At 44.0% G+C, this 15,614-nt stretch overlaps 1 protein-coding gene across 1 annotated transcript in view; it reads right to left on the bottom strand.

Moving 5' to 3' along the window:
* Nucleotides 1-7,041: 7,041 nt before the first annotated feature.
* LOC119456640 (uncharacterized) overlaps nt 7,042-15,614 on the bottom strand; it is a 47,697-nt gene continuing 39,124 nt past the window's right edge. The window contains exons 16-18 of the mRNA XM_049669000.1: nt 14,377-14,589; nt 8,575-8,712; nt 7,042-7,050 (exon numbers count right to left, since the gene is read on the bottom strand). Coding sequence (XP_049524957.1) covers nt 7,042-7,050; nt 8,575-8,712; nt 14,377-14,589 — 360 coding nt within the window. The remainder of the gene's footprint in view (nt 7,051-8,574; nt 8,713-14,376; nt 14,590-15,614) is intronic.

Here is a 15,614-nt window from a genome sequence, read left to right as displayed (position 1 = left end):
TGTGTTTTCCACATTTTGATAGAAGGTAAACATTGTTTACGTATTTATAGGTGCCGTCATTAAAGGGTTAACTCTAACATCACAAGTAGTCGACACTTTCCACAGTCTAACGGAGAAACTGAACATATGGTCCGCACCCTGAAAGACACGTTGAAAAAAGCCATAGATCTATTCTTGGAATTACTCGATTACTGTAACAACCCAGACATTGGTGGCTACGATCCAGCTCAGCTTTATATGGGCCGATCCCTTCTGACGCAAATCCGAGTTCCCACAAGAAAGCTCATCCCAGACTGGCTGTCGTCTTGTGACTTTGAGGACCGGGACAGAAGACAACATTCTGAGGCAATTAACCACCCACCATGCCTCAAAAATGTTCGTGCCCTTGAAGAGGGCGTGTAAGTGTGGGTGCAGGACGACAAGTCGTGGGCTGCAGTTTTTTAGTCCTACTCAAAGGCCACGCTCTTATTTGGTTCAGACACCCTACTGTGTTCTTGCAAGCAATCTTCGACATCTGGTGCCAAGCGGCAGTCCTCGTCAACTCCAGTGATTATACAGAGCCCACCTCTTTCAAGGATACGCATAACACATTTTTGCCATTGCAAGAGTCAAGACACTCGGCTACTTTCAAGGAAGCTCCTTCTGAACCAACCGGTGTTCTGTGTGGTACCGCTGTCTGTGGAGACAACAGCTCCTATGTGCAGACTAGCCAGTATACGACGGATAGTAGCCGAAATCAGAGCAGGTGAGTTCCTGAGCCTCCGGGTGTTCGATGTTCACTTGTAGAAGGCACCTAAAAACTCCTTGCAGTTCGGATTTGCTGACTAATCTGTGCAAGGAACTGCTTTAATGTTTTTTTATCTAAACCTTATCACCAATACATATTCGTACTGCCGAGCGATTGATGTACAGGGCGCATTGATATTAAATAAATGATCAGTGGGGCCCTCATGGATATATAGGAACGGGCGGTGAAGTTAGAGGCTTTCTGAATGCTACACTTGTCAGCGGTGTCTCATACTGCCAGATGCGTTTACAGCGCGTTTGGTCTCCCTGCCTTTACCAGAGTGTTGTTTTGACAATATTCTGCAGCGCTTAGTTTGGCCGATGTTGTTGCAGGGGCTCGAAATCACAAAGCAAACCATCTGGCCAACGCTGGTACGGGTTGTCTGGGAGCAATCTTGGAAATCAACAAGTGGTAAAACTTCCCGCATGTGCTAGGAAAAGGAGTTACTTGACAACTACGTCTCCTTCAGCATGATTTTGTATTGCTACTTTCAGAAAAGATACTACTTTTAATACCGGTATCACACGTACACTTCTGATCACGACCAGGGCCAATCTGGATCGGATTTCTTGATCGCCATCAACAATGGTCACTGCTAGACGGTCCAGCGATCCGGATCGAGTTTGGGTCAGATCAAGTGCACCAGGTGGCATTAGTGGTCCAAAAGCACTTGTAAAATTCCTGTGTTATGCTTTACGAGTTGTTTATTTGGACAATTTGGGGAATAGTTTAATTTCATAGCTCACTATTGCCGATAAAAAGGTATGTTTTTTTAGTGAGCTTCTTTTAGTGTTTGTTTTTACAGTTTTCAGAATACTGCGCCAGAGGGCGCAGACGTCATCCTGCGATCGTGATCAAGAAACATAATCGCGATTCAGGGGTTGCGATCTTTGGATCGCGATCCCGATCTGACAGTGCCTGTGCATCAGCACAATGATTATGATCGAAGTTAAATCGGATCGGCCCCGATCGCGATCAGAAGTGCACCCATGACACCGGCCTGTATGCTGTATTCACAGGCCGCATCTGGTCTATCTTTTTTTTTGTATGGCTTCATCCAAATCATCGCGCCACGTTATAAATCCATATACAACTATGCTTCATGCCTTAAGCTGAAGCAGGAAATTATTTTCTGGATAACACTTTACTGCTGTAAATGTACCTCTTCTAATTTGGTGATACCACACTTGCCTGGTATTTGGGATGCGTTTGTAGAACCAGGAGTCCTATGTTCCTCGCAATGTGTGCCCAGATGTCGTAAAGAAAACTCGGCGCGCTCGTGAATATTCCTATAGCTTCCATCACTCGGTCTCTCGGGATCATGTACCCCTGAAAGAAAAAAAAAACACGTCGAAAATTAGCAGATATGTTGTGCAAACTTTCGCTCTAGGGCACTTATTTGCTAAAATTACGTTAGTTATTGCTAAAACTGTCATTACTAAGAAGCAACGTTAAACAACACTATCGACGTTTTTGTATGTCGGTCTGCAAAATATACAGCAGTCACTCAAACTCAGGCACAAAATTTATTCTTTGCATACGGCTCATTCAAACTTCGTCCCACTAAAATTCCACCTAGCCTGGCTGCACTCGGTCTAAAACTCTCCAAACTTCGACACAGACGATATCCCTCAAACTCACGGGTTGGTCTGGGTTTCAGTGAGTCGACTTATGAGGGAGGTTTCCCAACCATGCTTGTGAGTGAAAACAATGTTGCATGTTGTGTCTTGTGGGAACGTATACCAGGGTGTTTGCGAATGATGAATGTTCCATTTTCTGGTAATGTCTAAGGCGATAGCTTTTGAAAGATGCCTTGCCGAATAGTTCGCTCTAGATATTCGCTAAATAGTTTGACCACACTCATATACCTAAATGTTGCAGAGAAGTGTAGCTTTCTGATCATTCTTATTACTCAGTGCAACATACCGAACGTGACCCAATTTATTTGCTTGTGCAGGAAAATAGGAGTAATGAGAATTTACCTCCTGTAAAACTTTGTTGACTGGTTTGCAAACGTTCAAGCAATATAAATAAAACAGAGCGACAAGGCTCTGTGTAATATGCTCGAACTTAATTATAGAATTATTAGGGCTAAAATCGATGAAAATGATTTACAGACAATTAAGACTGGCGATAGACAGGATGAAGTAATATTAGAAAAGTATCATCTGAGAATGACGTTGCTCCGTTGTAGTGACGGGTTTGACAGAGAGTCCTGCCAGATAATGTCATAGCACAGCAATTAGAAATCTTGTCCCTGACCAATATAACGACGAAAAAGACTTATTTGTGCCCTTACGGGCACGTTGTTCACCCAACAGAAAATTAAATGTTTTCTCTTGTAGGAAAAATTATTCTTAAACCATAAACACTGTACAGTGCTCTAAGCAATGTCTTATTTGTGTGCTTTGGTCACGACAAATTACCTTTCTAGACTGAGCAGGGGGAACGCGTACGAGTGCTTTTACACTTACTAAAGAACTTGTGCAACAATTGACATGGAAGCGGAGAGCCCTAGCAAATTTTTCTACAAACCATGAGAATGCTGCAGAAATCGAAGCTGCATAACAAACCTGTTATGGATCGTATTTTGTTGGCGTCTTGTGGTTGTTTTCGATTCGACGCTAGACACCATGCACGGCCAATGAAATACAGTTATTGCCCATACAAACTGTTCCTCCTCGAAGGCGCCGTGATGCGCGCTTTCGCTAAATAGTAATGTAACGCAAAAAGTTTGCTAGTTGTTGTTTCGCACAGATAAATTTTAGCAACGTTATCCATGTTGTCGTGTGCAGAATGACCTACTGAATGGCCGCAATATACCTGTGGACTAGGGATGTATAATAAAAGAGCATTCTAAACAAAAAGGCTAATGCGTTCACGCACGTTCAGGCAAATGGCTGTACACGTACATCACAAATGTCTCTTTCAACGATGACGCTTGAGGAATAACAACCACACTGCATTACCACGCGACTTCCCCAAGAGGAGCCACCGACCCCAATCACCGATGATACTTATACTGGACGAGTTAGTGCTATGCTGTGATCAGCGCCACCAAAATCCAAAAATAAACACGACCTTTGTTTCATCGGAAGTTGCTGAGATTGAACTGACGACCTCTTGCCGAGCATCGCGCTGCCTTACCCAATATATTGCTCGCCATGTGAAGCAGTCTTTAAAGCAAGGCAATAGTAAGTACACAGTCAAAAAAATTTCAAATGGCAACTAGTGAAACAGAAGCAAGTGCCTACGTTGACTTGCGTCTCGGCGATCACTCGCGTCATGGAGGGCTCCTCAGTGACGAGGCCGAGGTCTCCGATGCATGCGGGCGCCGGGACGTAGTCGACGAAGTAGCCTTCGTTGAAGAAGAAAAGCGTCGACGCCGAGTTGGGCAGCGCCCCGTCTCCACGCTCGTCATACTCGCCTTCGATCTGCACAGGTGATCAATTAAACAAAAGGTCATCGTGGCAATACTCATGCCACGCGAATGGTATCATAACTGACGTAACAACTGACAATGATCAGCTCACTTGCATTGTTCGCTTGAACCACACAAGCGGTTGATTTGTATCGCTTTGTATTGCTGCGCATTGCAAACAAAGCAATACATGTGTATGCGAGAAGCGAAGTGTAGTCCAAGTGAACTCCTAGAGTAATTTATGCTTGAAGGAAAGTTTTCTCATGCAGCATGGAAGGAAACGTATCACGTTTCGTGCTGAAGCAAGTGCTATTAACCCAAGGTGTAGCAGAAATGAGCTGTTCGCTCCAGGAGCATAACCTTCAGAGTGCTATGCACCCAGTGATCTCCTAGAAAACCGTTTTTGCAAAGGATGCCTCTCATTCATATCCTGTGCACTTCATCATCATCAGCCTATATTTGTCCACTGCAGGACGAAGGCCCTGTGATCTCCAATTATTGCTGTCTTGCGCTAGCTGATTCCAACTTGCGCCTCCATCCTGTGCACTTAGCACTGCTATAAAATTGCACCGTGTGTCGGCAACCATACCATCAAATGGTTGTCGACGTACCAGCTTAACATGACTGAGTTCAGTGCAACGAATTCACATGAATTTGTCAGATTTCAAAATTACTCGGCAGGCAGTTTTGCTTCATTAGTAATAAAACGTGATCGGACGCTATTTCCCTCTTTACACAGCATTTAACATTTCAACGCACAAAAGTGACACTAAGGAAAAACACTGGCTTAGTTTATACCAGCGAAACGTTTAAAACATATTGTTATATTTGCTGCAATTTCTTCAATATTAGAAAAGAAAATGAAATTAAAAGTTCCAATTTTGATTTTAGAGCCTGAATCATTTTATTTGTATGTGCTTTTCTTCACATTTCAGCGGTTACAACTACACAATAGTCTTAGACGGGTCATATTCAGCTTTCGGATCTTTTAGAATACAATGAATTTGATCTTCCTCGATGAATAATTACATAGGCCCGAGCAGACACCGGCAAAACTTATGGCGTCACGATGGACTGGCGCTTGAAGTTCAAGCGGCATAGCCACCGTGTTTGTAATTTTCGTTCTCGGCCTTTACCAAGATTCTACTCATGGTAAAAGTGGCGTTTTTGTTTGAGAATATATTTCTCTAAAGTGTCCCTCGCAGAATATATAACTCGTGCATACCTTCAATATGCCAGAATAGGTCATTATAATGTCATTCTCTTCCTCCCTCTCCACGATGACTTCGGCTGGGGCGTAGGACATCGGTTTGATTTTGATCTAAAAGACGAATGTTATAAACAGAAACGTTGACCATAAACACCAAGCGAAGCATCATATTGAGCTTTTCATGAAGAGTCAACTTAAGACAACGCCATGACTTAGCTGCGTTTACTCACAGCTAAAAATTGGCGGATGCTGTCAGAGTTGATCCACGGAATGACCCTGAGCATCGCAATCGGTTTGTAGCTAGTGGGCAAGCTGCATGCCTCGGACAGGATGTACATGTGCCGATCATGGACAGACTGCGAGTGAGAAGAAAAGAGGTTTAAAATACGCTACAATCATCGCGTCATCGTCTATCAACGTCTGATGTCATGCTAGATGTGTTGTTACAATGAATAATATCCTTTGTATGTATGCCTCGAAATTATAAGCACGTTCACTCTACATCCTCATTGGAATTTGTACTCAGTTTTATTCACCTTTTCACTGCTCAAACATTGTGCATTCTTCTGTGAGCATGGCGGAAATATTGCAGAAATTATTTCAGATCAGTTAGATAAATATTGACATGTTGTAGCGACGGTGAAAAAGCGCAGAGTACCGAAGCTGTGAGTTAGGAATATGGCTTTATTGGACGAAATTGTGCCAAGAAAAACAAGTGACACTCAAAGCACAACCGTGCCGAGCACGGTTGTCAGTCGTTCGAAATGAGATTTAGGGATCAAGTACGTCGTGTATCTATGTGTGACTACTCGTTCAGTCGAGTATAATTATTCGTGCGGACGTATGTTCTTAAATGTCCACCACTGTTTGCAAAGCGCTCGAAGTCTGATTGTACAAGATTCTTTCACTATTGAGTCAGCGTCAGCATTCGGTAAAGTTGAGTCCCACGTAGGTGTCTTACGCCGAGCGATACTATTGCAAGAGTACATGGGCATGTAAATATAGACCTTGCGATAGATCACGACAAATACCGAAACTAAAGAAATTACAGAATGCACAGGTCATCATCATCATCATCATCATCATCAGCCTATATTTGTGTCCACTGCAGGACGAAGGCCTCTCCCTGTGATCTCCAGTTACCCCCGTCTTGCGCTAGCTGATTCCAACTTGCGCCTGCGAATTTCCTAACTTCATCACCTCACCTAGTTTTTTTCCGTCCTCGACTGCGCTTCCCTTCTCTTGGAATCCATTCTGTAACTCTAATGGTCCACCGGTTATCTATCCTGCGCATTACATGACCTTCCCAGCTCCATTTTTCCCGCTTAATGTCAACTAGAATAGTGGTTATCCTCGTTTGTTCTCTGATACACACCGCTCTCCTCCTGTCTCTTAACGTTAGGCCTAACATTTCTCGCTCCATCGCTCTTTGTGCGGTCCTTAACTTGTTCTCGAGCTTCTTTGTTAACCTCCAAGTTTCTGCCCCATACGTTAGCACCAGTAATGCAATGATTGTACACATTTCTTTTCAACGACAGTGGTAAGCTCCAAGTCAGGATTTGGCAATGCTTGCTGTATGCACTCGAACCCAATTTTATTCTTCTGTACACTTCTTTCTCATGATCAGGGTCCCTGTGAGACAAACGTATTCTTTTACATACTCTAGAGGTTGACTGGCCATCCGCAATTCTTGTACCCTTGCCAGACTATTGAACATTATCTGTGTTTTCTGCATAATAATCTTCAACCCCACTCTTACACTTTCTCGGTTAAGGTCCTCAATCGATTGCTCTAATTCGTCCCCAGTGTTGCTGAATGCACAGGTATTGAGCGGCAAAACCACAATATGAGTATTCTTCTGAAGCCACAGTGGGTCAGAACAGAAATATTTGTTACAAATAGAGGCACTGCTTGCTAGTAGGTAGAAAGTTTTCCGATATCAGGAAGAACACTAAGTAACAGCAGTACGAACGAACAACCCGTCGAGTTTCTTGTCGGAGCCTTAGTAGCGTCCCGCTTAAGCTACTATGGTTTTGTTATACTCCCCGTAGCCAAGTGATTTATGAAATAATTTTTGCTTAGGAAAGGTTTACCGCTTTATTCAGCGTGTTCATTTTATTATTGCGATAGCAATTATATGGACACACTCAGGCGCATTTCTGTCGTCGCCGTCGGCGTCGCCATAAGGTTCCGCATAATGTCCAACGGCGATAAAACCATCGCCGCACTGCGAATGCTATGTGCGAATGAAAGCACGCGAGGGGAGCCTCGCGGCTCAATCTGGCGCGCGCGAGGGAGGAAGGCGGAGAGCAAACGCGCCGTCTTGCGTGGCGCCAAAGGCCGGGGGGGAACGGAAGAGAGGGAGGTGGGGGCGGTGTTGTGCTCGGGCACGCACTTGGTATTTTGCTACCGGGCGAAAGGGCAACTGGCGATCGCGGCTGAATCTGGCGCGCGAAAGCGGGGAGGCCGCGCGGGAGGGAGGGGGTGCGGCTTCGACTCCGCCAGCAACTGCGTATTTTGGGCGGTCGCACGCAACGAATCTTTAAAGCGATCTGCATATGGATTATGCCTTTGTGCGCGATGTTTTCTCACCGCTCAGTTTCCGTTGAAGCGGTAGACAGCACGGCAGTCGATCACTTCGCTCGCAGCAACCGCGCTTGCTCACGCCAGCGTTCTGACAGCGAGTGTTCGCGGGCGTCAAGTGTGATGTGTTCATGTTTACTTCTGCGTGCTGACACTATGCTTGTTAAGTCAGTTATTAAGCGTTCCAAGTTTATATGGCCGATAAAGCTACTATGCCTACGTAGTATAGCTGTCTACTAATTTGATATCGCAATCAATGCTGCGCCTTGAGGGCGAAACTGCGAATTTTTTCTTTTCGCCACCAGTCGAAACATTCAGAAGTAAGTTGCGCCTCCACAGAGAGAGACCGCGACTGAAAGGGAACCATGCATGGAAGCTGGTTTGAAACTATGGAAACCAAGGATATGTATACAAGAGGGTTCTTTGCTAGTTGATTACTAGTTGAGAAATACGCAGTTCATTAACCATCTATCACTGCTCTTCTCATTAGACATACGAGTTTGAGAAAAATGTTCGCGAGCCAAATACACGGGAATCGGCTTAAACCATACCCAACTCCGTTAGTCGTCTTACCAAGCGCAGACTCGCGTAGTCTTCAGAGTCGAGAACGCCGTCACGCTGCATCTCGCTGATTTGCTTGCTCAGGTCGTTAAGTATCGTTGTGCTTGCCTGGCGGCTCCGGAACGAAACCATTATTCCTGGGAAGCGAGACTGTAGAAAGCCAGTAAAGAAGAATATCAATTCCGATTCCGTGGAAGGCGGTGTTTTTCATGTGCCATTGACGAGAATCGTTTCATCCAATTCCTACATCCTGATAAACGAATTAACAAAGGAAACCTACAGCCGTAATTGACGTATGGTGCTCACAGTCAGCGTAAACAGTCTGACGAAGACTTTATTTGAGATGTTGGCCCCAGACTTTCAGTGACCCCTCACATTTCTTTGAATTTCGTGCATTTCTGTGGGTATTCAGACAGCCTTGCACTTAACTTGTCCCTAAGTGGGTGACGTTGGCAATATAAATGCGGCAGTGTTTAAAAAACGCCTGCTTTTAGAATGCAGTAACTTAGTCGAAAAAATAAAGTTGCAGAATATAAATTTCAAGTCCAGAATATGTCTTCGAGGCTCTACAGAAGCAGCCACGTCACATCACATATCTACAGCTCTGATTTGCAACTGGATTTGCCCACTGAGATCCCACTGTAGATAAGCTATATACTCTAGCCACACTACTTATTTCTGGTGTTTGAGACATACGAAATTTAGCTGTGATATGAGAGATAGTTCTAATGTCAGTTGTATTCATTATGGAAATAGTGAGCAAACAAAAATGAGAATCAGAAAGAAGTTGTGTAGACAGCTGTGATGTACGTTATATGCAATTTGCAAGGCTGCACATAACTCATTGCACACGAAAAGTATTATCTTCGCAAAGTTGAGCACTTTTTAACTTTATTTCCTAATTTTAATTCCATCCGGCACACCATTCATAGCTAGCCTATCATAATGTTCTTATCAATATAGCGAAACTTTGAAGACTATATTGACGTTCTGGTGATCTCGCTTAATTCTCAAACGTTCATCGTCAGGACGTCCTCGCTGTGCTATTGTGTTGCTTGAATGTGGCCCCTACGTCCACGGGATTTTGAGTTATGTACTTATTTATTAACTTATTTATTTATTTCCTAATACTGCGGCCCAGCACGCCCAAACAGGGGTGGACTGTAATACACATAAGCAATGTACATGTACTACAAGCACGACATGCAATAAGTAGGAGCGTGCTTCCTTGACAAAATCGCACAATACGGAAGTATTTGATCGACTGCAAGAACAAGACCAATCGCAAGCATAGATATTTTAGGTATCATCATCATCATCATCATCAGTAGATTTAAGTCCACTGCAGGACGAAGGCCTCTCCTTGCGATCTCAAAAAACCACTGTTTTGCGCTGGCTGGTTCGAACTTAAGCCTACGAATCTCCTAATTTCATCTCCCCATCTAGCTATCTGCCGTATTAGACTGCGCTTCCCTTCCCTTGGCGACCATTCTGTAACTCTAATGTCAACAAAATACTGGGAACTGTCCTGAAACACGCTAAACGCGAGTACTATCAAGATAAAATTAAGAACAGTAACAATACGAAACAAAAATGGCAAATAATTAAAGAATTTCTTAACACCAATGAACCTCAATCACACCCAACCAACGTAATCTTTAATAAAAATAGATACACGGATCCTAATGACATAGCTAACGCTTTCAGCTCTCATTTCAGCGCCCATGTAGATACAGATAACACTCAGTCAGAAATCGCACTGCCCAGCATTCCACGCAGTCCTCGTTCTTTTTTTTTCTGTACCCCACTGTACCAGAAGAAGTTAACAGTATTATCTCGTCACCCGTGCCTCATAATGAGAACTGGTTTTGGCACGTAAAACCCCAGAAAGAAGATTATCTCGTCACTAAAGACTACCGGCCCAGGGCTTGATCAAGTTTCCCCTTCCCATATTAAACTTGTATCGAAACAACTCTCGCCAATCTTGGCCGTTTTAGTTAACTTTTTTTTTGGCTGCTGTATTTCCGCAAAGCCTGAAAGCAGGAAAAATAATCCCCATATGAAAGACAGGTGATCGAGAATGCATTAACAACTATCGCCCAATTTGCATTTTACCATTCTTTAGTAAAGTAATTGAAAAACTAATCGGCAACCGTTTAACAAAATACTTATCCAAATTTAACTTTTTATCTGATGATCAATTCGGTTTCCGACAAGGTCTCTCCTCTGAAGTCGCACTAATCGGTTTCACTGACAGAGCTAAGCTAGCAATAGATCAGGGCCTACTTTTTGGAGCTGTGTTTATCGATTTCACGAAGGCATTTGATACAATTAATCACCACATCCTCACTCATAAACTTGACTGTTACGGCATATCTGGGCCACCTTTGCCGCTGATTCAAAGCTATCTTACTAACCGGACGCAGGTTGTTCAAGTAAATGATTGTCTCTCAACACCAAAAATCACTAACATAGGTGTTCCCCAGGGGTCAATTTTGGGGCCCCTTTTGTTCTTGCTATTCATTAACGATTTACCACTCATATTGAAACACACTAACTCTCTCCTTTGTGCTGACGATACCACAATTTTTACCACACATAAGAATGCACTTACGCTGCAACATTTACTAAATGTTGACTTAAATACCGTTCACTCATGGTGCGTAACGAACGCATTGCGCATCAATCTATCGAAGACAAAATTCATGGTGTTTCGTTCCCCTCAGTTATCGCCACTGATTCCGTCACTTGCGGTGACACTTAATGGTCATCTCATTCATACATCTGAGTCTACGATATTTCTTGGAGTCATCTTGGATAAACATTTAAAATTCCGTGAGCATGCTCAGTCCCTGATTCAAAAAATTTCGTTTGGCATTCATGTGATCATCAAAACACGGTTTTTCTTCAAAACAGACATCCTTCTTTCCTTATATTATGCATTTATTCATAGTCATCTGTCATACTGCCTATCTTCTTGGGGAAATACGTACTGGTCGCATCTTGGACAACTTGAACGTTTGCAAAAGCAAGCATTAAGACTCATCACCTTCAACCCAATTTGGCTCCATCAGCCCCCATTTTTCGTAACCTGAACATTTTACCTCTACGCAAACTTGTTAGTTATAAAATGCTGATCATCATGTATCGTCTTATAAATCATGAATTATGTATTGTGTTTTAGTGATTGTAGTCTTGTGATTACCAATAACACCAGGTTTTCCACTAACCATAATCTGCTTTTACCTAAAGTACTAACTAACAACGGCTGACTGACAGCAAGATTTTCATGTATATCACTTTTGGAATATGTTACCGCCTGATTAAAAAACATGTAAGATGTACTCATTTTGTAGATGTCTTAAAATTTATTTATTAGATAAATAGTTGGTTTGATATCCTTGTTTTCATTCTTTCGAGTTCTTTGTTCTAAACAACATGTAATTATTCTTATTCGTTGCCATAATGTTCATGTACATATGTTATCATGTATCTTCATAGTGCTAATCCGCCATTGTCTGCTGTATAATGTACTCGCCCCCTGCCTACGTTCTGCTAGGAGGTCCCCCCGACAGTTTTTACTTTGGGACCTCCGATTGTACTTACCATGTATAATTGTATTTTTCAAATTATGGAAATAAACAAACAAACAATATCGGCTATCCCCGTTTGCTGTCTGTTACACACCGCTCGCTTCCTGTCCCTTAACGCTACTCGTAATATTTGTCGTTGTGCGCTCCTTGCATGGCTCTTAACTTGTTCCGCACCTTCTTTGTTAACCTCCAAGTTTCTGCCCCACATGTTCGCACCGGTAGGGTGCAACAGTGGTAGGGCAGTAGTAAGCTCCCATTAAGGATTTGATAATGCCCGCCGTATGCACTCCAACATATGTTTATTCTTCTGAAAATTTCCTTCTCATGACCCTGTGAGTAATTGACCTAGGTAAACGTACTCCTGTAGAGACTGTGGAGGCTGGCTCGCGATCACTAATTCTTGCTTTCTTGCCGGGCTATTGAACATTACCAGTGTCTTCTGCATAGCAATCTTCAACCCTACTTTTACACTTTCTCGGTTAAGGTCCTCATAATTTATGTTAATTCGTCCGCAGTGTTCCTGAACAGTGCCATCTGCAAACCGAAGATTGGTGAGATATTCGCCGTTGATCCTCACTGCTAAGCCTTCCCAGTCTAATACATCGAATACTTCTTCTAAGCATGCATGCAGTGAATTGCATTGGAGAGAGTGTGTCTCCTTGCCTGAACCCTTTCTTGATAGGTAACTTTTTTACTTTTCTTGTGGAGAACCAAGGTAGCTGTAGAATCTTTGTGGATTCTTCCGAAGATATTCATCTATGCCTCCTGTACGCCTTGATTACGCAATGACTCTATGACTGGTGGTATCTCTACTGAACCAAATGCCTTTTTCATATCTCTGATTTTTACGTATACGTAGTGTAAGAACAGACAAAAATATTTCTGTATGGAGGTCATATTGTATGCTGCATATCTTGCTCAAAGAAAGTTCCACAGCATTATGATAATTAAAAAAAAAGCAAACGAGGTAAGTAAGACTCGTGTACTTCAGCGCGACTGCTCTTTCGCACTTCCGTAAGAACACTCGGTCGTCTCGAAGCCTGCGCATGGCGTCCGAAGTGCATGGCGCGCCGGTGCGTACGAACACCGAGAAACGCGTCGTGTGGTAGTCAGGCTCCTGTCTCGCGCTGCTTTCTTAACACGCGGCGCCATGTAGTGGCGGTGCCGAGAAGTCTGTGCGTGGCCTCAGAAAAGAGAAGCGTGGCGCGCCTGTGCGTGCGAACGCTGAGAAGTTGTCCCTGGCTTGCTGCGACCCAGTGCCACATACACAGTGACCCAAAATGGCGAGAGGTTCACTGCAGAGCGGTACACCAGTCCCGTACCTACGGTGACCCATATGTGCGGGAAAGAGGTTCGTTGAAGGGCGACACATACGTACAAATTGCCTCATACTCGGAGACCCAAATTGGTTTGACGGATTCTTTCGAGCCCTGTTCCCTCAGCACAGCAGCCGGATGCTCCAATCACTCGAGCATGAACTACACAGTGACCGCGGTTGGCGGGAAAGCGGTTAGATCATAGATAGATAGAGAGATAGATAGATAGATAGATAGCTCTTGGAAATGGCTGGGAAGTTGCCGAGAATGCTAACGTATTTAAACACAGTGACCTCATCTATAAGTTCAACTATTGCTACCAATAGGCATGAACGTTTCAAAGGGAGCTTTAGAATCTATTTGCTATGCTAAACTTCAAAGCATAGGCAACAGCACTTAGTAATTTTTCATTGAGTTGCTTAGTCTTTTTAGTTTCGTTATTCGATTGTCAATATTATTCCAACTTCCCTTTGCGTACACTCATTCTTGTCGTTCTTTATTATCTTTGCGGTAACCCCCCCCCCCCCCCCTCCCCGTTTTTTCCCTACGAGCACCATTTTTTGGTGCTACTTTTATTCTCTTTCCGACACGATAGTTCGTTGACTTCCAGCGGAGCAGATACCGCCCCCCCCCCCCTCCTCATCGTCCAGGCCCGAAGTTGTTTTTAAATGGGTTTGCTTATGCAAAGTTTATTTTTAACACATTTTACCGTAGGAACAGGTTCGACATTTGAGAAAGTACCGATGTCTAGTTTGCCTACGAAAATATTACAACTAACTATTCCTTAGGTTATCTATGTTCTTAGACGGTTGGAATGTTATTGTATGCCATTAGTTTGGTAGTTTTGTAGCCATTAGTTTGTTGTGCCTGCGCTGTTCCCTGATTGCAAAGCAGTAAGAACACACCTGCATCTCCGCGAGTTTCTGGAGGACAAGCAGTCGGTTGAGCGTGGCGCGGCCACGTATCTCCATGGCAATGTCTGCCGACTCCACGAACTTCCAGACGTTCCTCTGGACCTCCTCTTCGCCGATGACTATGGCATGACCCGCTTCGTACGCCGAGTAGATGACAGCATCCAGGGTCCTGTGGATCAGCTCCGCACATTGTATCAGAAGGAGCTGCGATACATTCGTAAGCACTTTTTAGCTTTAAAGGAACAGCAAACAAAAATTATTTCAGAGCCTGTACAGTACGAAAAAAAAAGGCGAAGCTGTGGGGGGAAGTTCCACAAACGTTTTCGAAGGGGAAAGCCGGGGTTTGATGTCGTGGTACGAATAAGAAGTAGCAGTTTCACCCGAAAGGCGAAGCATCGATTGCGATAGCTAATTAGCAGAGAGCCATACGAAGTAAGGATAGTACTTTCATTGGTCGTATCAACTTGTATACATTCGCTTGCAAAATAAATGAACAAGCATGGTGTCAGCGCACAGAGCAAACATCACACGCGATGACCGTGGACACTCGCTGTCAAAACGCTGGCATAAGGAAATGCGGCAGCAGCAGCGAGCGAAATGACCCTCGTGTTGTCTATGGCTTCAACGCAAACTGAGCGCCGAGAACAGATAGCACGCACAAAGCTACGAGCCGCCGACGCACCTAGACTCGGCCCCGAACGCAGATCACTCGCAAGATACGGCCGCGCGACCGCGCGCAGCCGCAACCTACGCAGCTGCAGCCGCAGTAGAATGTCGCGCCTCTACCACCCCTCCCCTCCCCCGATTCCTCGAAACGGTGGGTGCCTCGCGCGTGACGGAAGACGGTGCGCTTCTAGCCCGCTTTATTATATCACGCGGACGAGACTAAGCCGCGATCGTTATCTCCCCTCACACGCTTTCACTCGCACGTTCAGCGAGGCGACGGTGTTATCGCCCTTGGATTTTATGCGGAACCTCACGGTGATGGCAGAAATGCGCCTGGCGTGTCTATATAATTGCTATCGTAATACAATGCAATTTCAGCGCAACGTTTGCCGGAGCCCTGAATATACATCGAAAAGCAATAATAAATGAATTACAAATTAAAAGTTACTTTGCCTATACCTCATCCGAATAGACAACGCAAATATGCTGTTTTTTTTAATCAGTCAACCACATATTTATTGCGGTAGCAATTATATGGACACTCCAAGCGGATTTCTGCCGTC

This window comes from Dermacentor silvarum, chromosome 6 (genome assembly GCF_013339745.2).
Source record: "Dermacentor silvarum isolate Dsil-2018 chromosome 6, BIME_Dsil_1.4, whole genome shotgun sequence".
Classification (NCBI taxonomy): Eukaryota; Metazoa; Arthropoda; class Arachnida; order Ixodida; family Ixodidae; genus Dermacentor; species Dermacentor silvarum.
Note: the sequence above shows the minus strand (reverse complement) of the source record. Positions and strands in the feature narration are given on the sequence as shown.